At 52.7% G+C, this 24,683-nt stretch overlaps 1 protein-coding gene across 1 annotated transcript in view; it reads left to right on the forward strand.

Annotated features, from left to right (window-relative positions):
• The first annotated feature begins 5,019 nt into the window (after positions 1–5,019).
• PRRX1 (paired related homeobox 1) overlaps positions 5,020–24,683 on the forward strand; it is a 40,913-nt gene continuing 21,249 nt past the window's right edge. The window contains exon 1 of the mRNA XM_075711383.1: positions 5,020–5,260. Coding sequence (XP_075567498.1) covers positions 5,020–5,260 — 241 coding nt within the window. The remainder of the gene's footprint in view (positions 5,261–24,683) is intronic.

Consider the following 24,683-nt stretch of genomic DNA (forward strand, 5'->3'; position numbering starts at 1 on the left):
TAAGTTAGGGAAGAGAGACCCAAACTACTTTCCCTCACTAAGCAAAATGCTTCACCTGAGTGCCATGATATTATTAGACAGCTGAAAACCTACACCCGTGTGTCAGCCTCCACAGGTTCTTCTGCCTGTTGGGTTTTTTTTTAAACTCAGGTAGAGGAGAAGATATTTAGGGCACGTGAAAAAAGTGTGTAGTCTATGCTGGGAAAGGCATGTGATGTGGTGGCCAGTGCAGAAGAGCTGAATGTGGGAGCAGAGCAGGCGAAGGCTTGGCTTACTCAGTGCTTGGTTGCCTTCCTGCATCCCACTAATGCCAACTACAAGGAGTTTGAGCTGCCCTGCGGATGTTACTGCTGCCCAGCGGCTCTTCTGCTCTGAGTACTTCTTGTTGGCTGCAAGACCCTTGGGAAGGTTGTCAGCTCCTGTTCGTTGCACCTGAAAACTGTCACCAAGACTGCAGCTGTATGTGCTAGGAAGCTCCTTGTTCGGACAGATGAGAAGGTGAGAGGAACATTTCTGAAGGTTTCTAGCATACTTTGTAGCCCATATATCAGGGCTGGGAATGACAGGAACTTCCAAGTGCAGGATTTCATGGGAAATTGCAGGAATTGGGGCAAATACTCAAGTCAGAGATTTTCTCACTGATGTTGCAGATTGAGCTTGTGATTTTCTATGAGAAAAGAAAAGCAGAAGCAAATGTGCTGGTCATCTGCAGAGGCACAGATCTTTGGTTTTCCCCTTCTTGATATGCAACTGGGGGAGGGAGAATGGGAGAGTTTGTGGTTTCTGCCTCACCTTCTCTGAGCATCAGATGTGGTCACAGCGTAGGAGATAGATAGGTTTTGAGGCAGGGCTCCAGCTGGTGAGGCTCATTGATGTCCTTCAAAATGATAACCACTTTTGGGAGCAGGAAAGGCCAAACTGAGGTCAGCTGCTGTCTGCAGCATGAGGCTTGGTCTTTCAGCTGTGGGTGCTTTACCTAGCAGATTCCTGGCTATTTCAGGACCTTTGGGCTTTCTCCTCTCCTCTCCTCTCCCCTCCTCTGTTAGCAGAGGTTCAGAGGTCCCTGCCTTGCTGGGAGTGTGAGCAGGAGGCAATCTATTCCCTGGACAGCCTTGCAAGGTGCAGGACTGGGGCTGTGAGCAGCTGCCAGGCAGGCGCACATTGGAGAGGAAAGGTGGGACAGGGGGATGGTGGGGAATAGGACCTATCTGTTCAGCTTGACACCAGGCTAGCGGTGAGGTGGGAAATAGATGTCTAACGACTTGATAGCTCTGTGGGATGTTGAAATGGTATGTGCATTTGTGATACAAGAGTCCTTTCCAGACTTAGGGTTGTGAGAACCGTGGTATCCCATCACCTCTGCTTTGGGTTTGATGCTGAGGACAAGCTGCCTTTGCATCAGTTTCCCCATATGAAACAGTGGGAGGTGCGTTGAGACCTTTGGATTACAGCAGGCCATTGTGTGGCTCATACCTGTCCTATGGCTATTTATCCTGCAGAAACTCCTGGAGACCCTGGAGCGAGTGTGTGGGCTGGCTATTGGATGCTGGCACAGGAAGAAACTGGTGCATCTGAGATGGGTGGCAAATGCCCTGTCCTCTCCTGCCTTCGCTGGTGGTGGCTGGAGGCAGAGAAGATGAACATGAGAAAGCATTCAGTTAAGGTGATAATATCTGCCTGTACTCTACCCCGAAGCTTTCTAAAATTTTGAATCAAGTTAAAGGAAACAGCTAATGAAGGGATGTTTCATGCTTGTCCTGTAAAGATGGTCCTACTTCTGTTTTAGTGGCAGGCTGTGATCTGCAGCTACGTAAGGGCCCTGGGACCCCTTGGCTTGCTCACCCAGGAGCTCAGAGAGCATGTCCTTCATCCCCTCCCTCTTCTCATCTTTCTGATTCTTTCTCTTCTGTTTGTCTTTTCATGATCTTTGTGGGCCACTTTGGTCCATCACTTAACTTCTCATGTGACTTATTTCCTGCATGTGACAAGGTCCCTTCACCCATTCCCTCAAGTTTGGACTGATCCCCAGTACAATAGGACACCCTGCTACAAAGAGCACATTCCACTACTTTGTCCAGGTGGGATTTTCTTTTTCCCCTGGTGCTATGTCTACTTCTACCTTCCTTAAGCTTCCCATAGGCAAACCATGCTCTCCATGGAGCATGGACTCTCCATCGAGCTCTCCACGAATGCTGCACTAATTCTGCCCTCTGGCATATGCAGAACAGGGCAGTAATGTTTTAAAAGACTAGCTTGGTCCTAAAGACACTACAGATTATCTAGGGAGAGAGGCAGTTCATTATCTGAGGTGCCATCACAGTCACCATCCCTCTCAGGGTCCAAAGGGTTCCTACCACACGCATTTCCACACTGCACGTGTGCCTTGGCCTAGGGCCTGCCCGGTCATAGCAAGTTGAAAGAAGAGCCACAGCCCTGTGGTGTTTTGTGCGGTCTTGGAGGTCCCCCACTGTTCCTAACCCTCTTTCTTTTGAGACAGAGCTGGAAGAGTTTCCCTTGGGTTTGTCTTGTCCCTCAGCAGAGTTCTCCCACTCTGTCACATAAATCCAGTCGTGTTGCAGGAGGCATCTGGGAAAGGAGGTGTTTACGCCATTTCCAGAATGGGAATTTGGCATTCCATGTTGCTGTTCAGCCTGTGGGTGCTGTATGTATGGGGAGCACCTGTGGCTGACTTGTAAAAGCCACAGTAGCTGGTCTTGGAGCTGGGCCCCTTTACTGCCTTGCAGGAGAGGTTCTCCCTTTGTAGCAGATGCACACGTGTTGATGTGGTCACCCACAGCACCAACATGCTTTCACCCACCATCTTTCCAGGGCATCTGCTGGTACTGGGCTGCATTTCTAAACTCTGAGGCTGGGAGGGAGGGTTGTCTGAAGGATGTCCTTAGACCTGGGGAGATCTAAGAAGAACTAGTTCTTACCAGGGATGTCAGTGAGAATAGTGGTGAAGGTGGCACAGAGAGCTCTTGTTCTGGTTTCTGTGGCTTCTGCTGTCACCCCCAAAGCAGAGGTTGCCTGGGGCTAAAAGCAGCCCTCCCTGCCTTCCCCAGTGGAAAGGGATGTTTATGGCTGGGACTCCCCAGCACCCACTCAGAACAGACAGGTCAGCTGCAACATTCATTTGAAGGAGAACGGGGAGGAAGAGGGTAAAACCCAGCTCAGCAAGAAAGAAGGCACTCACATCTCTGGGAAAGGCAGAGAAAAGGGGTTTTCATGAGCTGGGCAGCCAAGATACTGATACAGATAACTCTTTTTCAGAGCATGGAAGTGTGTGCATCCACCCACGCTGCTGTGCCTAAACCTGGAGACCCTGAGAGCCAGGGTACAAGGTGCCAGTTTACAAAAGCCAGCCTGATGCAGCCCCGCACAGCCGTGTGAAGACACAGCTCCTTCCCCATCCAACACGCGGGCATGTACTGCAGGACATCACACTCAAATGCTCCCTCACACGCAGAAAAAGGGCCACACCAGTATGCAGTGAGGCACACACAGCGGTTTTGGGTGTGTATACAGCCACATGTATCTGTGCACACGTGCAACCTTGCCCCAGTGCTTTTCCTGGTCTTTGCAGCCCGTGCCCACCAGCTTTGCTCACTCCCAAGCTGGGGACAGCGAAGCCCCGCAGCCCTGCCATGCTCATTTGGGTCTTTGAGACTGCAAAGGGTAAACCGGGACCGGGGGGGGAAGGGGGGGGGCTGAAAGCAAACTAATGATGAAAATGTCTCCTCCATGCCTGTGCCTTAATTAAATGCATGGAGAGGCTTGGGGAAGCACATCTGTTTTCAATCTGGAGCCCTTTGATGGCATCAAATGTTCTTTCCCCAGATCAGGGGGGATGGAAATTCTGGGCTGGCTGTGGCAGCTTGGAGCCCAGGCTCCAGCCACAGGGACGCAGCGGCCTTTTCCTGGCCCGCAGGACGCTGCCCCTCGCTGCCAGCCCTGCTGCCCTCGGGGCCCTTCTGCAGGGAGCGAGGGTCTGGGGGTACCTCCCTGCACCTCCACCTGTCCTTGGCCAGGGGGCCAGCCGGGCCAGGCCAAACTGCTGGGACCCCTTTGCTTGCTGGCCTGAGGAGCTCTGAGCGCGTCCTCCTCCTCCTGTCTTTTTCTCTTTGCTGTTTCTCTTTTTGGCCTTTCCCCCCTGCCCTTTCTCTTCTGCTTTTTTGCTTGTGCTCTCCTTTTGGTCTGTCTTCTCTTTCTTAGTTCTCTGTTGCACTTTTTCTTCCTCTTGACTATTTTTCCTCTTCCTTTCCTCTCCCCTCTTCACGCTCTCTCTTCCATTTCTCTTTGCCGCCTTTTCACCAGCGTTTCTCATTTTCACTATTTCTCTCCCGCTCCTCTCCTCTGCCCCGGGAGCCTTCCCCAGGGCTGTGCCCACCCTCCCCTCCAGCTGCAGCTCCGGGTGACAAGGGGGGCGGCACCCCTACGCCCCCTTTGCGCCCCTCTCGCCCCCAAACCGGGGGCTCCCCCAGCCACCCCCCACGAGGAGCTAATGAGCGCGGCGGGGCCGGCGCTGCCCACCCCCGTCCCGGGGGGGGCCGCGCCGCTGCCACGTCCCGGCGGGGCCCCGCGGGCCGCCCTCCCCCGGGTGCCCGGCGCGGCCGGAGCGCCGCGGAGCCGCCCCCGCCGTTTGAAGTGCGGAGGGGAGGGGAGGGGAGGGCAGCGCAGGGGCGGAGGGAGGGGAGCCGGCGGCAGCGGAGGCGGAGGGACGGGGCGCACCCGCCCCAGCGGCCCCACAGCCACCCTGCGCCTCCCGGCCGGCGGCAGCTCCCGGCGCCCCGAGCCGGCCGCGCCGCCTCTCCCCTCCGGCATGTTTTAAGCCCGGCCCTGCCCGCTCCCCTTCGGGCTTCCCCTCCCGCCGCCGTCGGGTCCCGTCCCGCTGCCCCCCCCCCCCCCGCCCCCGCTTCGGTCCTTGCGCATCCCCCCCTCGAAGGGCCGGCGGCTGGGGGGGAGCGGGGGCGGTGGGCGCCCGGGGGGGGCGAGGGCAGAAAAGCCCCGCTCGGCACCATGGCGTCCAGCTATGCCCACGCCATGGAGAGGCAGGCCCTGCTGCCCGCCCGCCTCGACGGCCCCGCCGGCCTGGACAATTTACAAGCCAAGAAGAACTTCTCCGTGAGTCACCTGCTGGACCTGGAGGAGGCGGGCGACATGGTGGCCGCCCAGGCGGACGAGGGCGGCGGAGAGCCCGGCCGGAGCTTGTTGGAGTCCCCCGGGCTGACCAGCGGCAGCGACACCCCGCAGCAGGACAGTAAGTGCGGGGGTACCCCCCCTCCCCCCCCCCCCCCCCGCCCGCCCCGATCCTTCCGTCCCTCCCCGGGGCGAGGGGCCGCGGCGGCCGCTCCAGGTGCGCCGCGCTCCCGGAGCGGAGCGGCCGGGGGAGCCGCGGCGGCCGGTGCCGGCCCCGGGGGGGGGTGGGGGTCCCGCGGGGAAGCGGCCGGAGGAGCCGCCGAAGCCCCCCGAGCCGGTCTCCCCCGCCGTGCCCGCGTCCCCCCTGCCCTCGGCGGGGCCGGCGGCGTGCGAAAACGCTTGTTTTCCCCCCAGCCGCCTCCCGGGAAGGGGGAGCGGGGAGCGGCGAGCTGCCCCTGGCCGCCCTGCCGCGCTCGTCGGGTCCCGCGCCGCGCCGCCCCCCCTCCCTTCGGGGCAACCGGGGGAGAACAGCGCTGGGAGCCGGGGCGGGCAGGATCGGGCCGGAGGGCTGAGCCCCCTTCTCCATCGCCTGCCGGGGGGCTGAGCACGGGGTTTGGTTGGATGGGGCGAGGCGCGGCAGGCGGCTGAGCCGTCCGTCCGTCCGTCCATCAGCCCGTCCCTCCGGTCCGTCGGAGCTGGCACCGTCCGTCCCTCCGGTCCGTCGGAGCTGGCACCGTCCGTCCCTCCGGTCCGTCGGAGCTGGCACCGGCGCCGTGGTTTGCGGGACGCCGGGAAGCTGCTCGGGGGTCTCGATGGGGACCGGGCGATTGTCCGACGGCCAGCCCGGAGCAGCGCGGCTCGCAAACAGCCCGAGGGTGCCTGCGCGGCTGCAAAGCGGAGCCGCCGATCCCCTCCGCCCCCCCGAGCCCCGGTTCTCCCGCTGCGGGCCTGATCCAGGCCCGGCGGGCAGGGCAGGGCAGGGCGCAGACCTGCCTCCGAACTGCCCGCCCCGACGGGTCCTCGCTTGGGAACGCAAGGAGCCGTAAAACACCAGCCCAGCGGCTGGAGGGCAGCGGGGATGGGCGCCGGCTTGCGCGGCATTTTCCAAGCGCTGCTTGTTATTATTTTCCAAGGGCAGCGCTGTCAGAGCGAGCCGCGGCACAGCGGGGTGAGGTGGGTGTGCGGGGCCAGCAACCCCCCCCCCCAACCCCCCCTTACCCTCTCTTTGCTTTGTGTTTAACAAAAAAAAAAAAAAAAAAAAATTTCCCGGCGGCAGGGACTGGCCGCGATTTTCGTTGTGGGTAAGGGCTGGCTGCGGCTGCCCCGCCGTGTCTCCCGTGGGGTGGGCAGGGGCCGCGGCTGCGGACACGGGCTCGCTTCCCAGGGAGCCAGCCCCCCATCCTGGGGCGGGGGGCTGCCCTACGGCTGCCGGCGAAAGGCGCAAAAAAAAAAAAAAAAAAAAAAAGGAAAAGGAAAAGCGAACGAAAATTGCAATTTTCGTTCGCTTTTCCTTTTCCTTTTTTTTTTTTTTTTTTTTTTTTTGCGCCTTTCGCCGGCAGCCGCCTCCGACCCACTTTTCCCCGCGGATCCGACGTGGCTTTCTCGGTATCCCGAAGGAAACCGGGCTGGGGAAGGGGGCGGGGGGGGGGGGGGCCTTCCAAAAAGCAGCCGCTCCTTACTCTACCACCCGTGGGATCCCCGAGCTTAAAGCCGGCAAGACATTCTCTCCGGGCGGAGAAGCATCACGCCGAGGCGGGTTTATTGCGGGGAGCGAGCGGTGCGGGGCAGCCGGAGCGGCTGCCGTCCCTCCCGGGGAGGGAAATTAAAAAAATTTCCTCTCCCAGGATCCGGAAAAATGCAACTTCTGACCCTAAAGGTGTGTATTTTAGCGGAGAAGGCAGTGATCGTTGCTTCCCCCCGATTCAGCTCCCTGCACCGCAGTACTGCGGCCGGAGAGTCCCCGAGATACTAACCGAGTTACATAGACAGCTCTTTTTTTTTTCCCCTTCTATTTCCCCTACTCGGTTTCGTTTATCATATTTTATTTGGACCCAATTTATTCCTGATGCTGCCCCTTGCCAACTGCTGACCTCTCCAGAGCTAGCTCGGTCAGCCTGGAAAAGAGGGGCTGTGTTTCCCTGATACCCACCCTGCTCTTAGAGCATGAAAAGGACCAAAAATCCCAGTCCGAGGGTGTGTTTCCCAGCCAGCATTGCCAAGCGGGGACCAAACTACAGCTTCAAATAAATTAGAAGTTCTCTGAATGCTGTAAAAGTTTTAATGCCGTTGCAGTGAATTAGAAAGTTTTAGAAGTATTCTAAAGTAAGAAAAAAGAAAAAAGGGGGGGATTAATTCTCCCTGGTTTATTGGGCAGAGCTGTCACCTGGGCTTTCTGGCTCTTTCATTGATGTGTTTAGCAGATCTCATGAGTCTCTGTGCCTCAGTTTCCCCACCTATTGCATGTGTTTTGTGAAGTGTTTTGCCATCCATGCAGGAAAAGGACTGTGCTAGAGCTAGGCAGTGCAACAGAGGTATGAGCTTTTCTCGGTGAAAAATGAGAGCTGGTTCAGTGGAAAAGCTAACACAGGGCTCGGTTATTCTCCATGTTACTAAGGGAGAGAAGGTAAAAGCCGTTTGGAGAAATTGTGGAATGTCTCAAGAATACTGAAAGTGTTCTTCCAACCTGGAGGAAAGTCAGTTAGTCTGTCACTGATTTCTGTCCCAAACTGAAGTGAAAAGCCAAATTATTGGTGCTATTTTTGTAATCCAAAATTAAGGGAAAAAGTTGGACACAGAAATGACAAAAGGTTTTATTTGGACAGTTGAGATTGAAGGAACTGTTTCACCACTAGTTTATTTGAAAGAGGCTCAGGAGAAAATGTTTCTTATTAAAAAGAAAAGACCAACATCCCTGGGAGTAGCTGTGATTGTAATATTCACAGGGAGAACTGTCGGCATATTAAGGAGCTGATTTCTCAGTGGTGATCCGAAGCTGTCACTGTCATTGACTTTAGTTCAACTTGCAGCTCTGAAAACCATAGCCTAAAAGCTGATACAATCAACAGCAAACCTCCCTGCCTCTGCCGCTTAGCCAGGAAGACTTTGCAATCCAAGTTCCTCTTCATTGCAAAACCACCTGTTAAGATACAACCAGCTCTTGCTTTGGTAGCAGGGCTTTTGCTGACTTTGGCTAAAACTGGGATGAAAATGCGGGTCCCAGCTCAACAGAGGGGACCCCCTGAGCTTCCCAGCAATGAGCTCCTATTGCTCCCGTGCCCTTTAGGGGTGGCAGAAACCTGTCGGTGGTGTATGGGTTCCCAGAGCTCATGGTTCTGAGCAGGGTTAATTCTCCAAATCCAGAGCTGGTAAGCTATCAGCTTTTTTTTTTTTTTTTTTTTTTTTTTTTAAGGCGGCATTTTTGACCTCTGCTTTTTTTTTGTTTGTTTGTTTGAGTCTTGCTGTTGATGGCTTGTAAAATGATGCAGAGAAGGCATGAGCAGCAAAAGAAAAATTGTTATGTTCAGATTTCTTTTGTAAGGAATGAATAAACCCCACTTTGGTCCAGTACATGCACGGGTTCTGCGTATTGGAGTTATTAGTGTCCTTCAATTTCCCTTCAGTATAAAAGCGATGGCAGTTTGGGGGCTGCGCTTCTCTCCCAGGCTGACAGATCACGTTGGGCTGGTTCGCGGCTAAAGCTGGGGCACAGGCTGCCTGCGGCTCCCCAGGACTTTGTCGGTCTCAGCGGGCGTCGTGACCCCTCGGCACTGCTGCTCCCTCCAAGGGAAGCAGAAGCCGTGCCGGGGCGGCCGGGAGGAGGCCAGTTTCTTTGCTCGGGCTGGGTCAAGCAGAGCATCTGTGCTGGCTTCAGCCCCCCCCATCTCGGGCAGCGCGTTGAGAACACGAGGACGGGCTTTCTCAGCCGGCGCGTTGTTTGGCGATGGATCTCGTTGCCACAGGATTTTACAGAGACCAGAAATAGAAATGGCTTCAGAAAAGAACAAGATGAATTCAGGGAGGAGAGGGGCCTGAGGCAGTGTCCGGCTCTGGGAGCCACGAGTCTCAGACTTGGAAGGGTGAGCTGGGGCAGAGATCGCTCCGTTGCTGCCTGGGTTTATACCCTCTGATTGTCATTACTGGCAGTCTGAAAAAGGACCCTGAGCTGAAGGACCTTTGGTCTGCTCCCACATGGCTGTTCTTTATGCTTTAATTGCCTCTTTTTAATCAGAACAAGTGAGGTTGCTGCAGGAGTAAAACTGCGTGTGTAAATATTGAATTGTTTCTTTTTTTTTTTTTTTTTGCTGATCCTGAGGTTGTCTGCGGTCCCCACCGTTCACAAAAAAACATATGCCGCCTTAAAAAGAGGTGGAAAATCTCTGCCACCGCTTTGAAATGCAAAAAGCGATTCTGGGCTGCTGAGTCGCATGGAGAGCAAACGTGAGAGGAAGCACCAGGGACAACTGCAGGGTTTTCTTTGCAAACCTCTGCTTTACCTTGAAGTACTAAGTGGCTCTTTTGTTAGTAAAACACAGCCCTTATTCCCAGAAGATGCTGAGACTGTAGACCTGGGATGTACAAAGACTAGGAAGGGGTGGGGGGGAGCAGGGTAAGTCGATTAAATCTAGCAGCTATTTTTTAATTCTCCTGTCCTGCATAGCTGATGGGCAAAGGGAGAGCCTGCAGGAAGCAGCTGGCTCCTGGTGTCCGCAGGTTACGCAGGGTGAGCCAGGGAACCCGGCCGGTGCCTTTAACCTCGCGGGCAGTGGTGAGCATCCTTGCAAGGTGCTGCCAAGAAAGACTTTCCAGAACCAATTCTCCCCTTCCGGCAGCTGATGTGGAAAAACTGAGGATCAGATCAATATTAGTTTTATGGCGCTTGTTGTTTATGTTATCTGAGTGAAAAATACAACAGCTTGCAGGAGTAATCTTTACGCGTGCCAGTTGCACTGCACGTATCCTAGAGGCTTCTTGCAGGAGGAGCGAACGGTGTTCGCTAGAGTAAAGATTGAATAACAGACAGATAACTAACACAGAACAGTTGTTAGAAGTTTGATTAACTTTTTTCCATTTATGTTCCTTGGGCATATCTATTTAATGTCACTCTCAGGCTGGCTGGTGCACGGTTATTCTGGCAAGTATCTCAGGATGTTGGATATTTTTCTCACATCCCTGAATCCTACAGTTTGAAGTGGAAAAAAATTTTGTATTTTTCACATAAATTTCTAGAGCTTCTGGATGCAGACAAAAGATAGAAATGTGACTCTGTCACAAACCTGGAGTCTTAAAAAAAAAAAATAAAGGCACCAAAAAGCAAACAAAAATGGACACCGTACTGTTACTAACAAAGAAAAAAGAGCCATGTCAATTTGAAGGAGGGAGCTGACTCAGTTTGCAAGTGCTGGCCATGCTGCCCGCCTTTTGATGGGTGAAACTAGACTTTTATTTGTTTGTGAATTTCACTTTTTTTGATCATAATCAGTTTTGCTTCCTGGTTCTCATGGTCTCCTAATTTGCTGATGGTATTTGTGTTTTCAATCCATCTGCACAAAGCTTCCAACTTTTTAATTTGAAAAAGATTTTGCTGAAGGTTTTTACTTCCCCCCCCTTAATGTAATGAAAACAGTTCCATGAAAATTAGATTTTGAAATCTCTCATAAAACTTAAAGGTTTGGTCTAAACTGCTAGCACGATTTTAATGAACATCAGCTTTCTGTCATCTGCGCCGAGTTTCCACTACTAGCCAGTCTATTTTCCATCTTTTTGATGATGTATAAAGCAGTGATCGCATGGGAAAATATTATCTCAGGGTTAATTTGTGCAATCCTTACTCACACGAGTCATTGCATGCAATTCAATGGACCGCTTATATGTATGCCAATTGATGAGTATTAGTGTTTAAAGACTTGACCAGCAGCCTTGAGTCATGCAAAAAACTTTTTTTTTGGGGCCAGTGGAATATTTCTACGCAGGCATGAAACAGTTTTGCTGTCTGCGTTCAGGGGCACGATCCTTTCGGCAGAGGTGCAACATGCATCAAAATATGGGATGTTACGAAGCCTGGAAAGAAAGAGCAAGAGCATGGACAGAGTATAAGCAGCAGGGGCTGAGAGAGTTGAGTGTTTGACAAGGCAGACGCAGAATTACAGGATCGTAATTCCTTCGAGGACATATTCTTCTCCCCCCCCCCCCCCCCCCCCCATAACTGAGCTTGCTGCCATGGTTTTTGACATCACCAGAATGGCTTCATGGGATTATAGGTGTTTATTCCTGGTTGCAAGTTGTTTATGATATATTTAATCGTTTTTGAAACCCATATTAAGTAGCCCTGAGGGAGCTGTGCTCCTGCTGGCCCTCTGTTGCATAATGAAGTACATCATGAGTATTTACCAAGTGTCACAATATTCCAGACTTGGGCCTCTGTTTCTGGGGAGGATGAATCACTGCGTTGCTGGTTCCCCACCCTACTCGCCTTTCCTAAAGGAGGCTTGGATTTCGGGGTGGATTATGGAGATGCGAAGGGAGAATCATCCCAGCCTGGCTGGAGGAGCTGTTGTCCAAGGCTCTGATCTGACTTTGAACTGTCCTCAGGGCTTTATGTGCAGGGCACAGAAAGGTTTCAACCTGTGCTTGGGTGGTGGAGCACAGGGCGTAGGTTTTTAGTCTGGTTCCCCCAAGAAAAAAACTGTTGTACGGTGGCTGCACGTGGAAGTATCTTCTGAACCCACTGGCTGCTCTGGTGAGAGAGCAGACAGCTCAAAGGGGTGTGAAATCCCAGCGGGTTTTGTGGCAGTCCGATGGGGTGTGGAGAAGGATGCTAGCAGTGTCTGCCTGTGAGGGGGAGATGCAGCATAAATTCAACCTCATGCTAGCCACTGGAGAGTCTCTGCATTACAGACTGTGTCAGTGGAAGCTCTGGAGAGCTGTGGAGAGCCACTGGAGAGTCTCTGCATTATAGACTGTGTCAGTGGAAGCTCGCACATGCATAGATGCGGGTGCCACCAGCCCCACAGCACAGGTCCGTAGGGATTTGTCCTTGATCACCCCGTGCTGTGACTGCAGCACTCTTACAGCCGGGGGTCTGAGGGTCCTCTAGGGGGGTCCTGCAGTTCTTACACCTAGATTTGCTGGCCCTGCTCACGTTTGTCGTTCGTGCGTTGATCTGTAAACGCGAGCTATGTACCTAACCTCCCGTTTCCCTTCCTGCACTCTTCCTGCTGGTCCTGGCTGGCCTCTACCACGTAGCCCTGGAAGACGCTGTGAAGTAGGGATGGGAGCTCAGCCGAGGTGTGCTGTGTGTCTGCTGTGACTATGGTGGCATAATTTTGAGAGGAGTTTCTTTCAAACGAGAACATCTGGAGGAGGCTGGTTGGGAAGGGAAGAGAGGCGAAGCTGAGGGCCACCTCCTGCAGTGGAAAGCCTGGCATCTGCAAGGATGAGTCTGCGAAGGCCAAAGCTGGGAAGAGAGGCCTGATGAGCAAGCCAGTGAGCATCTATTTCGGCTTGCAGAGCCTTCTGGGCTCCTCTTACCTTCAGAGGCCGAAAAAAGGTTACAGCAGTGTTTAAAGCACTGTCCCAGACAGTCTGGATTTGTCATGCCCATATGAAGTGAGCATTTGCCTTGGGGTGGCAGCCCAGGACATCCTGGTGCCTTGTGTTCCTGGAAGGGAAGGTTAGAAGAGAGGTGAGGGGAGCCAGCTGTGCTGTTAACAAGTCACTACATCCTATTGCAGCATCCAGTTCAAATTCCACCCAAATTTTCCCCCATTTCTGGCTAGAGAAATTTTCCTACAGGAGAAACTCCAGCCAGTCAGCGAGACTGCTGGGCAGGGCAAACATCCAAAGAGTCGCTCAGTATCTGGCTAGGACCCTCTCCACTTCTTGATGAGCTGCTCCGGCAGCAAAACTGCGTTTGCACCGAGAGCTGGAATTCATCAGGAGCCTGGAGACATTGCTTCCTGCCCACCAGCGGATGGACTTCTCCTGTGGCCTCTTTGACCTAAGTAAACCCAAAGTTATCCGTGGCCCTGTGCATCTGGGGCAAGATAAAATTGCCAGCAGCAGCTGCTGAGTGGGCAGGCTTGGAGAAGGAAAATGGCATCCAGCTCTGAAGGGGAGCAGCAGTCCCAGGGGCACTGGGAACAAAGTGGGGTGCCTGGGGCTGATGGAGCAGGGTGGGTGGCTGCAGAAGGCAGCATCCAAGTAGCTTCCGGCCCTCTCTTGTAGCCAGTCAGTGTAGGTGCTGGACCAGTCAAGGTTGGGTAGGTTTTGAACCCATGGGGACCTTTAGTAGTCTGCTGTTTGCTCTTCGTTTTGTTGCATTTGTGGCTGCTGAATGAGCGGTGGGTGAGTTGGGCTGAGCTGCAGTCGGTGTGCCGGTAAAGCTGTGAAGACCTGCTTAGTGCTTCTGGAAATCATCCTCTTTTTTGCAAGCATCACTAACAAAACCCACATTTGAAAAAAAAAAAAAAAAAAATCATGCTTGCAGCTTTTAAAGAGCCATCACTTCTCTGCGTCAGCTCAGCAGAGTCAGGGCTCTGTGGGGATGGATTGGACTTTAATAGGGAAAAGTGCCTGAGCCGTAACAGTGAAAACAGAGTGTTAATGCTCTGGGCCTGGTGCTGCAGAAAGGGCTGCCCTTACCGGTGGCTCTGCGGGCAGCTCCTGTCCCCATGAAGTCTGGGCTGGTTTCCTATAAAGCTTTACAGCGCTCTCCCGACCCCACGGCTTGAAATGCCGGTAACGCTTCGTACCCGTTACCCTTCTGCGTCCTGCGCAGCATCGCATTTTTCCCCTGGATGGAGCGGAGGTTTGTGAATCCAGCACCGAGTTCCTGCTTGGGATGGATGACTCCCATGCTGACAGTGCTGGAGAAAGCTGGTGACAAGTCCGTGTCTCTTTCCTGAGTGTGTTTGCTCCCATTTGGCACTGGGAAGGCTGTCTCTAGACATGAGCTGGTAGCGCATCCTGTCCGATCTTGAGTGCTTGAGGTTGTCAGAGCAAATGTAGTGGTGATTTTGCAGTGAGAGAGGGAAAAAAGGCTTTCAAGACCAGTCCAGAGCAAAGCTCTGCATCCTGCTGCCTTCACTCTGAATGTTGACGGGAGTCTGTACCTCTCCGTGCATCAGAGATGGGGAGCCAAGGCGGTGGTGGAAACACAGGTCTGGATTTTATGCACACACACAAGGGAGCATGCTGGGGAGGGCATTTGTCTGCTCCATGTGTTCCTCAGGCAGTGTAGGGCCACTCTGCTTGGGGGTACGGCAGGGCAGGGTTTGTAGGGTATGGTGTTTGCTGGTGCTGGGAGCAGCCTACCCAGAAAAGGCTTACACCCAAAATCTAAATTGAAACAGTGGGGCTTTTTTTTTTTTTTTTTTTTTTTTGAAACAGTGTTGGTTTTTTTTAACATCAGTAGAGATGGCCCAGTAGTATGACCCAGCCTGTCTTTTATTGCTCAAAAATTCCTTAGTGCCTTGGCCACAGGGTCTTGAGGTCTTTTTCCTGTATACTTGCTGGCATAACCTGGCCAAGTTCACCTTGCTGTGCCTCAGTTTTCCAACCCATACAACTGGGTATGATCCTGGCTCCTCATCAGGAGCTTTGAAATCTGCTGGATGTGTGTTACATAAGATGTTGGCTTTAACAGCAATTCAGGAAGATTGTCCTCCCTCTGCATTGCCCACAGCAAATTGCTGTTTCATCTGTCCCTGGAATCGACCGCCTTCCTTGTTAATTAACTGATTAGCATTGAGGAGATCCCTTTCCATGAACTGGAGCAAGTTCCAGCAAGTTTGTTCCCGCAGGGAACCCACCTTCTGCTCACCTGAGTGCACCCCATGCCCTTGGGGTGAGTTGTGTTTGCTGCATGAACCTGTCCACAGGGTGAAACAGTTTTTGGTGGCAGGTTTTTGCATGCAGACTTGGATCTCCGGAACATCTCGAGGTGCTTGGGCTCTCCACACACCCAAAGGATGCAAAAAGCGGCACGTGCTGGTCAGCTGGAAGGTCCCTGGAGCCTATGGCAGCAGGCACTGAAATTCCCAGCAGCTGTTTGGGATGGTCATGCTCTTTTTCTTGGCTGTTGCCTGGTCTTGAAGGTTTGGCCAAAAAGATCTTTACTTACAGTTTGTTTCATTTGGACAACTGCTGATATGTCTCATGGAAACTAGGGGAATTGCTCAGGAATAAGTGCTTGCAATGCATTGCTTGTTTGTGATTTGTTTTTCATTGTTTCTCCTTTAAAAAAATACCAGTTAATCAGTAAAAAGAAACAATCACCTGTGATTTAGGAGAGGAATCTCTCATTGTAAATAATAAATTAGTGTCAGGAGACCAGGCAGACAGAATGGTTGATGAATATCCTGCAGGCTGAAAGTTGTTTATCAAGCCTGTTTGAAGACTTATGACTAACAAGCTCATTTACAGAGTTTGGAGTCTGTTCATGAACCGTTCTCCAGCTGGGAGGATGTGGGAATCATCAGAAAATGTATTCACAAGTTACTCGATCATTTAAAAAAACGATCAAACAAACAAAGACTGGTTTTTGGAAGGGAACTATAAATTCCTCCTCCCCCCCACAGGGCTTTCTGAGGCATTCCCCTTAGGAAAACGAGAAGCCTGGAGAAGAATGAAGAACCCCACGTTGCTTGCTAATGGCCTATTTTGGTGCTAAACCTTCCTCTGAATGCCCTGCCACCGGCCAAGGCCTCCAGCTGCAGGAGAGCCAGTCCTCTGTGGGACATACTCCGAGAGGTCCAGTCACGGGTGCCCGATGGGACAGATCCCTCTCGTCTCTGCCAGTGATTCCCAGTGGGGAAATTGGGCTTGCTGGGGGAAGTGGCTGCTCTCACTCCTCTGATGAGTTTACAGAGCAGATCTCCCCCACGCCGCAGCCCGGTGTGTTTCTGTGTGGTGCCCTGTAAGGAGGGCAGCGCGGGAGCTGCGGGTGTCAACCTGCTGCCTGCATAAAGGGGGATGAATTCAGCATAAGGAGCCTGTGCTGGAGCGCTGTGGCTCCATACCCTTTGCAAATCTGCTCACCTGGCCTTGAACCAACTCTCCTTCTCAAGGCAGAACACTGCATCTTTATGAGGAGAGGCAGATGTTTTTCACCCCCGGCGTCTCCTGTAGTTCTGCCTCGTTTGTGGAGCATCCTCTTATTGTGCTCAGCCGCGGAGAGGGCTCCAGGTGGGCTCCGTTTGGGCAAGCTGCGTGTTGAGGAAGGCGCAAACTGAGTCAAAAAAAGTCCAGAGAAGAAAAGCAGTAAGGAGAGCTCCAGCATCCAGTGTAGGAGGAAAGAAGAGGTGCTTAAGCTCAAGAAATGGAGGATAGAAATGGATCTCCAAGCCCACCTACTTCTGTTGCAGCAAGGGAGATGTAAGTGAGGCGGTCGGGAAATCCTCCCGGGGCTAGTGAGGATAAGGAAACCCTGGAAGAGGTGGTGTGAGGGTGCTGTGGAGACCCCAAGCACAGATCTGATGGAGACAAACATGTAGAGGAATAAACTCTCTTCCAAGGCTCGTCCTGCCTTGGAAAGGGAGTCCTTCCCCCAGGTTTCAGTGGCTGCATGACTTTAGTGGGAACGTGCTTGTGTGCTTAACTCTGCATTTCATCTGTCCTGGCCAGCACAATGGTGCTGCCTCAAATTTTCCCTGGTTTTCCAAGCAGGTTGCTATGCTGTGTTCAACTGGGGTGCCTGCGGGGCAAGAGGGACCCATCCAGCTGAGGGAAGGCATGCGGATGGGGAAGGGACGTGCTCACTGGGGGAGACCCGCTGCTGGGAAACCAGGCAACAGATTTCCTAGATGTGCCTTTTGGCTTGGGCATTGTGGGCTGAAAGTAGCTGGTGTGATTGAAAAGACAAAACTAGTCTGTGATTAGCAAGAAAACCGCCCCAAAAAGCTGCCCTTCATCAATCTGGGCAAGTTCATGTCTGCCTTTGTGAATGCTGTGAGCTCCTGCAGCCAGAGATAGTCTGTGCCTGGAAGAGGTTACAGCGAGAAAGTGAAGAGGACGCCTTGTTCTCAGAGGGTCGGAGCGCTCTGTGCAGAGCCGGGTGCTGAATTCTGATTTTCTCACCAGCAGTGGTGCTGGGATCCCCGTTCCCCCAGCCCCTCTTGCGTCACCTATGGCGCTGCTCTGCAGGCTTCCTCGGAAGGCCTTTGCTCTCTGCTCCGCTTCCCTGCTCTCCACTCCAAGTGGGAGCAGTTCTGCTTGTGTGACGTATCACTGTCCCTCTCAGGCCGTGCAATGCCGAGGGTCGTTCCAGACACTTGTGATGACAGATTTGAATCACCCTTTCCGTGACTCTCTAGGAAGAGGTCTTTTTTCTTTTTTTTTTTCCCCCCCTCTTTAATCCGTCAGAGAAAGGTAGAACAAGAGCCAGTGGCTGGGAGCAAAAGCCAGATGTGCATTCAAAGGAGGTAGAAAACATGCATTTTTTAACTGTGAGATGCGATGTAATCACTAGAAATAACTACGAAGGAGAGCGTTGGCTTCTCTATCCGTGAACGTCTGGAAGCCCTTTTGGAAGAGCTGCTTTTGTCAGCTGTGAGTTATTGGTCTCACTAGCAGGGTAACTGGGTGAAATGCCATGGCTGGGTCTTGCACAGAAACCGGCAAACTGAAGAGCTCGGCTCTGGCCGTGGGATGGATGGACGCGCTGCAGCATTCCTGCGCAGTTCGATGTCAGGGGTATTCCTGCCAGGAAATTGGATCACAGGACCAGATGGAGAATGCAGATCCACTCAGCGCGAGTCTGTTTACAGGTTTGAACCAAAACATAGAAAGAAACACAAAAGAAAAGCAATGTCCCCATCTCTGATCATAACTCAGGCCCTTATGTGAACCAGCTGCCACACTCATTTATAGGACAATCCTTTCTGCAAAATCCCTCTGTTAGGAACAGCAGAGAGAGGAAAACTGCTGCAGAGCTACGAAGGGCGAACATCAGACACGGAAATAGCCCAATTTGCTCTCGTATTTCGGGACCTCTTCTGAGTTTACTGCGGCTCTGAAGAAAACAGGCTGTTGCATGAGATTTCTGGTATTTCTGGCCAGGTTGAGAGTCTGTGTGAACGGTGTCTCTTTTAATCGCAATGCTGTTGGCTTTGGGTAAAATGAGGAAAACAGGGAGAACTGCAAATCTAATTAATAGTGGGGAGGGGGATGAATGTACTCAGCATCCTCACAGGACAGAGGGGCTCCAAATTGATAGGGTGGGCCACAATGGTCAGAGTCATCTTTTGCCTCATGCATCTGCGCTCCATTTTGCATTCGCTTGTTGCCAGCTGGGGAGGAGCCACCTGAAACCAGAAATGGCCAAAGGGCCACAGAAGGGCAGCTCCGCCGGGAGCGTTCATGGCATGAAGCCCTCGTGGCTGGCCCTCTGCTCTGCCGCGGAGCCCGCGGGGACAGGAGCCTTCCTCCACCCCACCAGGCTGAGCATTTCCCAGCACCGATGCTCGGTGCTCACGGCCACGTGCTCGTGCACACGCTGTTGGCCAAGGAGGATGGAGGTGCAGAGGTTTCCAAATGCGCTCTGTTCCTAGAAGGGCTGATAGTAAAAAATGTGCCGAGAAATGGTTTGGCAAATGGTTTGGTTTGGAGGAATTACACTTTGCTTCAGTATGATTAATAATGGGGATGGGGGGGGGAAAGATCAAAATAGTCAAACTCCTCTTAAAACTTTGTTGGGCTGAGCCATGTTCAAAATTCAGTCCCAGGTGTGAAAAGTCAGAAGGTCTCTGAATTTGTCCCAGATTGACTCCAGGCAGAATTCAAGCTTCTGAAAAAATCCTGGTGCCTCCGTGAGCATGTTAAACCTCTCCAAGGCAGAGCCATGGCCACAGCTCCAGGGCGTTTGGCATCGCTGTGCAGTGCTTGGGTACACCTCGTCATGCTTTGCAGCCAAGCTGGGGACTGGGGGAGTCCTGTCTGCGCTGCAGCGAGTGTCCCTGGAGACCACCATCATCTTCACCCACGCCCTTCTTCTGAAAACACAGCTATCTGCTGCTGTGATCAGGAGGTACCGCAAGGCATGGACGTGAGCAGGGTCATCCTAAACTGGCCGTGATGTGGCTGGATTTTGTTGCAGGCTGTTCCTGGCTCTTACTCCTGCTTTAGGGTAGCCTCTCTGTGAAGAGAAAAGTTCTTGCACACGTGGCATGCAAGAGAGACGCAGGTAGCTCCCAGGGGGAAATGCCCACCCCAACCCAAGCTGGTCCTATTGCTTATTTTGAGAGAGTTGAGAGGATGCTCAACCCACTGGGGTCAAGGACATTGTCGTTAGCTAATAGCAGAAGCTGCTTGGGAAGAAGTACTAGACGTTCCTTTAATAATGTCGTCAGTCACAATAGCCAAAGAGAAGGGTACCTTTCTACCTAAAAACGTAGCCAGGCACTTGTGAGGTGAATTGCTTCTACACTGAGAAATGCAGATTCTGTTCAACTGCAGCAGGCAGGGAATTTCTGTCGGTTCCAGCTGGAGGGAGGAAACCTCCTCCAAATTAAAGTAATTATGGAGAAGGCAGATGCTTTGGGTAAATAGCTTGATTCTATTTTTCATGTAAAAGCAGCGTCTAAGTTGAGGGGAAAAAACATTTTATAAGCCTCAAAACAGAAAGAAACCAGTTTGACTTTTTTTTTTTTTTCCTTCTCCTGAATTAGTTTGCTAAAACTTTTAGAAGTCCTGTTACAGGTCAGCTCCAAGCAGGCTTTTAAAGTAGAGAGCTGAAAGCCATTGGTTGCTGCTAGTGTCCTGTGCCCAGTCGCGTTCGGGGGGTGATGCTGCGGGAGGATTTGGGGAGATGCGGAGGGCAGAATCGGAGGGGCTTTTCTTTTATTCTGGTGCCATCTACTGGTCCGAGCCCACAGAAAGGGCTGTGGCAGTGGGAAAGGGGAGGGAAACACGGGTGGATGGTGTGGTGTGGCCGGGGTCCTGCAGGAGTGCGGGCTGCTCGCCCTTCCTACGTAGGGCACACGGATGCGGTCAGTGCGTCGCTCCCCACTGCCTTGGTCTCCGCTTTCTCCTGGTTTAGTAGTTAAAAAGACTGCCACAGCCGTACTGAAACCTGGGGCTTGGGCTGCCCCTCCTGAGCTCCAGCCGCTTCCAGCTCTGGCCTCACCGAGGAGGGCGAGGGGGTGTGATGTGGAGGCAGCTGTTGGCAGTGGTGTTCCTGCCCCTGTGCACCTCCAGGTTGGGACGTCCACAGGGCAATCGGGGCTGAGCTCTGCTGGGGTTTCCCTTCACTTCGGCAGAGCAGTGATGTGCTCTGGTCTAGATTCTTGAGCGTCTTGTAAGGGCTTGGGCTTGCCTGGCTGCCTGGTCTCTCACCAGTATTAATAATGCCTCTTTTCCTTTTACTGAGCCGCCGGGTTTTCAAGAAAACTGTAGGAGCTGAGCTATCTTCTCCGTTTTCTGTTCAAATTGTCACGTTGTGGTCAAAATTGGCCAACAACTCAAAAACTGCCAGGGGGATCAGAGGCAAAGAGCATGTTGCATTGTAAGCGATTTCTCCAGAAACCCAGCCGAAACCAGCTGGGGAAGCTGGGCTGCCCTTTTGGAAGGCACCTGCCAGGGCTTCGGTATGCAGAGCAGCCCATCCAAGGACAGTCTCCTCTCTGGGTGCCCAGCTCCTGCGGGAGGCTGGTGCAAGCTCTGGCCCGCAGCTTCTCCTCCGTCGCTGCCTCCCTCCTGCCACATGTTGCATGTTGGCTTCGCTGTCCCCGTGGCTGGGCCAGCCCTGCGCGGCGCGTCCCTTGGGAGAGGATGTCCGCTCTGTTGTGGCTGCTTCAAAGGGCTTTGACTTGGTTCGCTCCGACGTGGCAAGCAGCGCTCCGGGCGAGACACAGCCTGCCTTGAACTCAGCCGGCACCAGGAGTGAGGAGGAGGGAGAGCCGGGAGAGGGGAAGAGATCTTCGATAGTGTTTTTCTGACAATCTTTCCCACTTCTTTTATTTTTCAGTGTAAAGGCAAGACCCACAGCGGGAGACCTAATAGCTAGAGGGCAGTATCTGTGCCCTGCAAATGTACTCTCTGCTCTAGCAAACACAGGAGGAATTACCCCTTTGGTTACTATCGGTAGTAACTTTTTAAAGTGCTTGGGTTTCAAGGCTTGAAATTTCCCAGGCGTATTTTCTCTAATGAGTTGAGAGAGAAGTCAAAGCCCTTTCTGTGTGAAAACTGGAGACACAGGGAGTTTTTGGTGTCAGGCTGTACCTGAAAGCTGGAAAGGCTGATGCTCGTGTACCAGGGACTGCTGGGTGGGAGAGGATACCCCAGAGCCACCCGGACAGCTGCAGGGATTTAGCGCTGTTTTGGGGCAGCATGGCCTGTTCCAGCCAGTGCTGGTGCAGCTGGTGGTGGAGCTACGGCGCAGACGTGTGGTTGGGGTGGCTGGGGGCACCCATCTCCCTGGACATGGCTCTGGGCGAGTGCAGCAGCAGGTCTCCCAAGGCAGGCAGTGAGGACGGGACTCTGACTTTGGCCTTAGGCTGGCAGGTAACCAGGGAAAGGTGCAGCCTGTGCCCAGGGGTGAGCAGTTTTAGTATTTTATTACCCCTGTGCAGGATGATAGATGCAATAAAACTGCCAGAGCAACTGCAAAGCAAATGCCTGAGCAACAGAAGAGGTTTGTGGGAGAAACCTGCATGCTGTATCACAGCCCAGGCTCAGCAAACAAGAGGACTCAAAGCCATCTGTGCATAAATGATAATCATCGGGAGCGCTTTTGCCTCCCCTGTTTATGTAAGGCAAGATCAGAGTGCTGTTAGCCAGAATGAAATGTAGTATTTGTTTTAGTAACCCATCCATCCTTCATCGGGGATGAGGGGATGAATTCTCCAGCTTAAATGGAGCTTTTCATCTTCAGCTCCTGCAATCCTTCTAATGCTGGGGAAAGATTTGGTCGAAATATTACTTGGGTTTAATTTATGTGAAGACTTGGGTTTTTCTTCCTCTTGCTTTTGATTCAGGGAAGCGTCTCTATTCATCAGGGGCACTTAAACTATCCACGAAGTAAAAGCCGTGTCTAAGCTGGGAGTGGTCCCTGCATCCGCTGTGAATTTGCTCGCTCAGGAATGAGCCCGCGGCAGCAGATGACATGCGGTTTGATACGCTTCTTCCCGTCAGATGTTGGGAAATAAAACATGATTCCGATACATCGGAATTTGACGATGTTAGCGTGGTCTCCCTGTGAGTCTCTGTGTAAGGAGAGTAAATTTAAAAGGCCTTTTTTTCCCCAGCAGAAAGCTAGGAGAGGACTCAAGGGTCTGCCCTGTCAAAAATGCCGTCTGACTTCTGGAGCGGGAAATGGCCGAGATTTTCCCGTGCGGTTGCCTCAAGTTGGGCATTTCAGCCTGTAGTTAGGCGCCTGACTGTAAATGGCTTGAGCATTAAAGGGCTCTGCAGATGGGTTTAGCTGTCACACTTCAGCTTTTAAAATTGGGCCAACTGGCTAACGATAGACCTTTACTACCAGGGCGCCGGCTTTTGCCTGGCTCGCTAACAGAGTGCCTGAAGCCTTTATGGGAGGACTGTCGCTTACCGCGTGAATGTGTTGTGCTAGTACAGCGGGACTGAAGTCCGGTCTCAGCATTGCTCTGACTCCTTGAAAGACTGTGGCTCTTAATTCTTTTTTTATTTTTTTTTTTTTTTAAGGTCCAGATTCTGGGGTCATGTGAAAACCTGGGGTAAAAGAAGTACATCTCTGGTAGTGTGTGTAAGTCAGAAGGATGAGACTCATCCAGCTTTGAGGTTAAAAAAAAAAAAAAGCAGAGGGTGCACCAAAAGAAGGCACAGTCTGTCCGGAGCCTGTCTTGATGCCAGTCTCCTACAGAGTCAATCGCATGATTATAGGAGGGTCCAACTTAAGGTCCATAAATGTTTAGGTTGGTCTTGTTTTGGTTGCTCCTGCTGTGCACAAACAGTGCTGGGTGGCACAGCCAAAGCAAAGCCATCCCCTCTCCCCCAGCCCAGTAAAGACTCACAGACGCACTTAATTTCAAGCCAAGTGACAATTCCTGGGCTTGCAGGAGCAGGGGTTAACTCAAAGGCTGCAGACAGCATGCGGGCGTCTGGGCTTTACAAGCGCTGGAGCAGAGTGTGCTAACGTGGGGCAGGCTGCCTGCCGCAGGCTGCAGCTATGTGCAAAAAGTCTCCTTCTCCCCCTTTCATGTTCGTTGTTGCTGCACAAATCCCGTGAATGGTTAAATACCCTGCCAGGGCAAGGTAAATGAAGGGTCTTTGCCCAACAAGCCCCTGTCTTTGTTGGTCTGCTGTAGCTGTGTGCCTCTGACTCGGGCTGGGGAACGAAACAGTAAAGTTCTTGCAGAGCACGGGGATGGGAATGTTTTACAGCTCGCTGAGCAGGCTCTGGGTTTGTGGCAGGAAAACCTAGCTCAGGCTGACCTCTCCAGAGCCCACTCCAAGAGCTGAGGCAGTGATTGTTTCTGGACCGAGAATCTCCATTGCTTTTTCCAGCTTAACTCAAGATAGCGCTGGCCCGGTGCAGGGGGCTGGGTGGCAGTCTTTCCCTTCCCCAGGCGTGCACACTCTCCGCAGAGTGCTTCCATGTGCGCTCCTGCGCGGACACGGCGCTTGTCCTGAGCAAACACCAGGAAGGTTTCCCGACTCTGAGGTTTCCTTTTCTGGAGCGCTCGGCAAGCCGGAGTGAAAAGAGGTTTGAGGGCCTGGGGAGTTTGCTGGCAGAGCTCTTTCCTCCTCTTGGAGAGGTGGGAATAATCCCACAGGACAGGGGCAGCACAGCTGTTTCTCGTCCTGGGATGATGTTGAGCTGTGCGGGATCAGGAGGTGATGGAGCTTCCAAATCACCACCTTACGCGTAGAGCCAGGTAAATCACTTGTTGGGTTCCATGCCCTCCTGACCCGTCCATGCTGTTGACTTCAGTTTGTCCCAGCTGAACGTGCAGTACAGAGGAGTGAGACACTTCCTTCTTATTCCTCCTTAACACTAATGAGCTGTGGGGCTAACAAGCTTGGGGTATTTTGCTCCAAATGGAGCAAGATGCTGCTGTGCAGCTCGGAGGTTCTTTGCATCCTGGCTAGAGCCAGCCCAAGCCCGGCTCTGCCGGCTGCCTGTCGGCTCCGCAAGGTCCTTGCAGAAATCAGCTTGCCGTGTCTCGAGCCCTGTGGCTGAACTTGGCAGGCACGTGAGCCAGAGGGTTGGGGAGAGGGATGTCACCAGTCCTAAACCAGACAGCAGCCTCCCGAGAAGGGGCAGGAAACGCCGAGTCCCCAGTCCCCCTGCTGAACTGGCAGCTCACACTGAGCATTGTAGCCGAGCGTGTTTGCAGCGTTTTATGGGGCATGATCTGTTGTCATCGAAGCCGATGGCAAATTCCGTACTTTCTGCAACTGACGCTAAATAGGTCTTTTGAAGGTTGTAATTTCTCGTTTAACCGATGCCAGTTACAAATACTTTGTGCTGAGGAATAACCCCTTAGCGCCAAATAAAATACAGTGGAAGTCTGTGGCATGTTTTTCAGCGTATTGTTAGTTACAGCCCTCCTGACAGAGCACATTCTATG

The sequence above is a fragment of the Pelecanus crispus genome, chromosome 5 (assembly GCF_030463565.1).
Source record: "Pelecanus crispus isolate bPelCri1 chromosome 5, bPelCri1.pri, whole genome shotgun sequence".
Taxonomy (NCBI): domain Eukaryota; kingdom Metazoa; phylum Chordata; class Aves; order Pelecaniformes; family Pelecanidae; genus Pelecanus; species Pelecanus crispus.